General features: G+C 48.0%; 1 protein-coding gene across 4 annotated transcripts in view; it reads right to left on the bottom strand.

Moving 5' to 3' along the window:
* ZNF830 (zinc finger protein 830) overlaps nucleotides 1-4,889 on the bottom strand; it is a 159,113-nt gene extending 154,224 nt beyond the window's left edge. For 3 of the 4 annotated variants that reach the window (XM_019509225.1, XM_019509227.1, XM_019509224.1), the window contains exons 1-4: nucleotides 4,745-4,889; nucleotides 4,030-4,129; nucleotides 1,571-1,691; nucleotides 696-729 (exon numbers count right to left, since the gene is read on the bottom strand). In XM_019509225.1, coding sequence (XP_019364770.1) covers nucleotides 696-729; nucleotides 1,571-1,691; nucleotides 4,030-4,129; nucleotides 4,745-4,857 — 368 coding nt within the window. In that variant the 5' untranslated portion in view covers nucleotides 4,858-4,889. The remainder of the gene's footprint in view (nucleotides 1-695; nucleotides 730-1,570; nucleotides 1,692-4,029; nucleotides 4,130-4,744) is intronic. The other variant, XM_019509226.1, reaches the window with a different exon arrangement.
* Nucleotides 4,890-5,573: the final 684 nt, after the last annotated feature.

The following is a 5,573-nucleotide window of genomic DNA, read 5'->3' as shown; positions in this document are numbered from 1 at the left end:
TCCCCCTGCTTCCATATGCTCAAAGAGAACGATATGACAGTAATGGAGGGGGGGAGGGAAGGGGAGGGCTGCAGAGGGCAAGGGAGCCACCTGACCCCCCCCCAACCTTATTTTCCCTGCTGTAGCAGTGAGAAGGGGAAAATCTCCAATAATTAGATTCTATACCTGGAAAATTATAACAAATGTATAAATTTTCCATATACAGAATTAAATTATTGCAATTATTGGGGGGTTGTCTTATATTGGGGTTAATCTTATATTTGAATAAATACGGTACTTGGTGTACACTATTATCTACATAACAGAAGACACTGAACAATTAAAAATCTACACAAAATTATGGCTTTCTTCTGAGGTTCACCAGGAATGGTGAGGTCAGCTCATATTTCTGGATTAGACTATGTAATACTAAATTGTCAAAAAAAAGACATCCTACACAGGGAACACCACAGAAAAGACTGAACTCTCATTTTCCTTGATACCGTGTAGATTTAGCCACACACCACACTCAAAGTAACTTGCATATATTTTATCCACAGTTAATGTATTAAAGAAATTCATTATAGTTATGTTTAAAAAAAAAAAATCAACCAAAAGCTGGTAGCCTAAGTACAGAGATACGATGGGGAACACAGGATAAAACAGAGGCCTACAAAAAATACCAATAAATCACATATGAAAAAAAATAAACTTACACAGCTGTAGAAGTCTGTGTCTGGTCATTTGAACCTGAAAAAGTAAATCAAGAATCACTTATTACTGGTCAAGGAAAAAAACCAAAGAGAATGTACATTATATAATGTTGGGGGTTGCTGTCATGACTTCTGAACTGCTGCAAGTTAGATGCTCATTCTTATTTTTCTTACTATTAATAACAATTATGCACAAAACTAAATAATGTAGAATGAGGGGTTGTTATTGTTGTTTTGTTGAAGGGTGGCAATTAAACTCCATTCTTCTCCAGACTCTGTCATTCTCAAGTTAGACAAATTCATTAATAACTTCTTAGCACGATCTTAAAAATGCTCCATTGTAACAAACTTATAAAATCACTTTGCTACTGACCTTTTACTATATAGAACATATTCCAACCATCAAAAATCACTATTGTTATCATTTTCTTCCTATATAAAGTTATGCAAAAACACCTTGCTCTACAATAATATGCTGAAAGCTGTGCCAGCACAGCACTACTATACATATTCCACAAACCATTGCATGCAGAGTCCTGACCCCACATCTAGTCAATGCTGCTTGCATGACCCTGACCTTATTCATTCCTCACAGTTAAAGAAGGTTAAGATGACAGGTCGTGATGAATCGGTGGGAAATAAATGCAAGTAGTATTTTGACAACATAGAAATAGTACTTTGAGGTTGACAAATTCCAAAGCACATTTGTTTCCATAGACAATTTTCATAAACAACATCTCAATTTCACTATCTATGAATGCAATTAATGCCAGTAGAAGCAATTCAAGTGCCTGCCTTCTCTCTATTGCATTAAAGAAATTGAAAAGGTACATATTTTAAGTTCAGCAACAGAACACACTAATAACACTTTGCTTTACCTTTCGTTCTCTTTACTTCTTGATTTTCTGTGTCAGGAACTTTTCTTTTGGCAGGGTGAGATGATGTGCCAGCAGCAGGGTCAGGTATTACCTGTTTACCATCTTTTAAGGCTACAAGTTTCTGTAAAAAAGTTTAAAGCAGCAAATAAAAAAATTCAAAACTTTCTCCTCAAGAACTGCTCTCTCTCAAAGTTTTAATGTTAGAGGCATTTAGTTCAGGTGTCAAATGCATGGCCTGTGGAACCCTATGTTCTGGCCCACTGGTCCTGGAGCATGTGGAACTGGTCTGACATGTTGGCTGGAGCTGGTGCCATGGGCACTGCAGGCAGCACAGGGAGTTGGCATGGGGTATGTGTTGCATGGGGACTGAACATGGACAGCCTGAGGCCTAATCTGAACTAGTCCCAGAGCCAGTATGCAGGGCCAGTCCAGCTGCGTGACCCATGTGGTATGCCCCCTGTGCACCATGTGCAGAGCAAGCCCCAGAGAGGGGCCAACACATGCTGCATGTGGTACATAGGGCTATACTGGCTGCGCACATGGCACGTGGTACAAGACATGCGCTGTGTGTGGTGCTCCACGAGACCTAGCCTGCATGCCAGCTCTGGTGCAGCCTGATCCAGTCTACTACGAAGGTTCTGGTTGGGGAGAGCAAGGAGCCCAAGTAAGACAATGACAAAAAACTATCAGCAAGCCTGCAGCTCCCATGATGCCCTCTACGTCTATGAGTTCACAGCAGTATTGCTGCAGGGCCCTACAACTTGTGTTGCCCATCCATGAAAGCCTAGTTATGCCTACAAACATCCCCCACAGATGAGGTCCCTCATCATCATGACCATCAGGATGGCTCTCCACAGTACTCTCCCACCCTTGGTAAAAGGAATACCCTGTGCTGTTCCTGCAGGAGACCCACATGACTCCAGCTGCTGAAGCCAGCTGGCAGCTAGAGTAGGGGAACAGGGTCTATTTCAAACACCTTGCATGTCTCCATGTGATGGAGGATTGCCACCCTGTTCTCTCCACACCTGCAGCCAAAGATTTTTCAGGCAGCTGAGGTGGTGCCAGGCCAGGTCTTTATCTGCAAGTCCAAATACAGGGGCTTGTCCTGAATCTGGTCAATATCTACAGCCCTGACACTCTTAGGACCTCCAGGGAGACCAGCCAGAAGCAGCACGAGCAGGGCGCAGAGCTGCTCCAGGGTCAGGATCTTGCAGCAGTGCCAGCATGGAGCTGGGGCAAACTGCGATCAGCTCCCTGCACCCCCCTGCCTGCCAAACTCACACACACTGCAGGAGCACATGTGCAGATCACAGCTCTGCCCTGGCCTTCTCAAGATCCCAAGGTCTCCCCGGCTCTGCCTTCAACCCCATCCCAGCCACCCTGCCAGGGCCTGGGCAGCAGGGTTGGGTCCACTGGAGTTGCTTACTGGGAAATGGAGTCCACAGCAGGCCCAATCCAACCCGTGGGCTGAACTCTGTCCAACCCTGATCTGGACTGATGCATCTCCTACTCATAAGCCTTCCTGGCATCCACCATTGGTTTGGAGACGTCAGAGCATACATATCTGACTCAAATTTCAGAACTTCAAGGTGCTAATTGCATCAGAGTAAAAATAAATTAAAAACAATAGGAGTCAAATTATAGGTCTAGCTTATAAAGATGTATATTCACACATTTAAAAAAACATAGTGGCAGCTCAGTGAAATGCACTGAATCATGACTACCCAGGACCAACATACTTCAGCCCCACGAGACCAAATAGTATTATGGTATTTCAGTGAGAGATTAACTTTAATATGGAATGACTTCCATTCAGCTTTATTCATGACACCTGACGTACACAATGAATCTCAGAATCTCAAGCCATGTTATTAGCGCTCCACTAGCATAAAACCAGTTTAACTAAGGTTTTATCTTCACAAGCCAATACATCAACATAAATACACTTCACTAGTTAACACATGGTAACTAATATGTGATAAAATTTTAGTTTTAGCTAACATATGGTTAGCTAAGACTAAGAAAAACATAATAAATCATCTTTAACATACGGTTAAAAAGAATGCATCCTTTTTCCTAACATGGATGCACCCTGAAAAGACTACTTATACAATCAAATGCTTACTGCTTGAAAGTTTAACTTTACAGTTAGTTACTCAACAGATCATTACTATTTAAAGACAAACATTGAAGATACAAACAGACTTTTGTAGCAACAAATAACTGGATCCCATATGCAAATTAAGTGATAATTAGCTATTTCAAAATTCACAATAAAATGAATAATTAGTAACAATAATTAATTACTTGAAGACTTGGCTAGGAGCCCCCACTGCCCATAAAGCCCATGTGACAAGGCCTCCTCACCCTGCCTGCTACCTAAGCTACGTGTTATGCTATTTACTAAAGCAGAAGCCATAAATCACTCTTGAGAAAAAACACGGATTTGCAAGTCTCACCTCTTTGTGCTGTTTTCCAAGCACGTGCGTTTGCCACAACAGCTCATTCTTGATCTGCATGTTGCACAGAGTGCAGCTTAGGTGCCCTAAGCGGTTGTATGTGGAGTTTCTAGTTAAAGAAACACTGCAATGACGAAGCTCTGAACGACACAGATGCTTGAACACAGCAAGAGGCCAAGCCAAACTTGCTCCGCAAGGCAGACGTGCCACAAATTAAACCCCTGCCCTCCCGAAGCACAGCTCTCATGCCTTCCTCTACCTGACCAGCTGCTTTCTGCTCCCTGTCCCATCTCCAGACATGCTGCTGGTTGCCTCTGGACCTGCGCGTGCCATGCACGAGGCTGCCCATGTCACCTGAGGGGCGAGTGGCTGTACAATGCACATTCTCCAAGGGCAACGTGAAACTCAAGAGGAAAAGGGGGGACTCTAAGGGCAACCCCCCCCAACCTGAGGCACTTAAGGGTGCATGAGGTATCCCGGGCCAGGCCAGCGCTGCAGGCCCAGCGGAGCCCCAGAGCCCCCACACTTGTGACGTCACAACAGCATAGCCAACGAGCAACCGCGGCCCCGTCACCACCACCCGCCGGGACGGCCCGGGGCGGGACAGAGCCCCCCACCCAACGCGGAGCGCGCCAGCCCGGGGCGGCGGAGGACCCGCTGGCCCCACCCCTGCAACCCAGGCCAGCGACTCGCGGGCGCGGCCAGAGCAGGATATTTAGCGAAGGGCGACTCGACGCGCTTCTTGCCCGCGCCCGCACGCTGCTTCTCCCGCATGAGCCGCCGCAGCTCCTCCTGCCGCACTGGCTTCCGGCCCGCCGCGGCCGCCATCTTCCACCCGGAAGTGCCGCACCGCCACTTCCGGTCCGGGGAAGGCATCAACGCGGCGGACGGGTCCTGGAGCGGTGTAGAAGCTGGGGGCGGGGCCTCGGGGAGTCCCGCCCCGGACTGCTCTCACGTGACAGCGGAAGCGGCCAGAGGTGTGCCGTAGCGTCGGCTGAGCTGAGCGACCGCGCCCGAGGCACAGGGACAAAAATCCCGAAGACTGCGGCAGCCCAGGCCGCTCGGGTGAAGCCGGTATCGTTTGTCGGACCAACGCCCACGGGTGCAACAGTTCTTCGCGAGCACGAGCGTCCTTGAGGCAGGCGCAGAAGGAGCGTCCGCAGCGGAGCGACCCAGAACTTTGTCCGCCTGGCTGCAGACAGCCCCGCCCAGCTTCTGCCCACGGCCCTGGCCTCGGAGCAGCCGCGTCGAACGCGCCAGCGGAGACGCCCGAGGAGCGGGAGAAAGAAATGCTGCCACCAGCTTTTCAGTGGAAGACGACCGCTGCTTTTAGCCCTAGACTGTGGCTGCTTCGGAAATCGCGGCTGCCACATCCCTTACACTTCCCCCTTTCGAAAAGGGATTTTTTTGCCAAGCGTTTACACGCATCGCTGGGATTTCTCTAGGTGATGCACATTGCTGTACACCTTACAGCATCGGCGACACGTAGGTTGGCCACCGCCAACACTGCCGCCGGCGCCTGCGGGCAGTCGGTGCTTGCCACC

This window comes from Gavialis gangeticus, unplaced genomic scaffold, assembly GCF_001723915.1.
Source record: "Gavialis gangeticus isolate Ggan-Ray unplaced genomic scaffold, GavGan_comp1, whole genome shotgun sequence".
NCBI lineage: Eukaryota > Metazoa > Chordata > Crocodylia > Gavialidae > Gavialis > Gavialis gangeticus.
The sequence above is the reverse complement of the archived record's forward strand: the minus strand, read 5'-3'. Positions and strand labels throughout refer to the sequence as shown.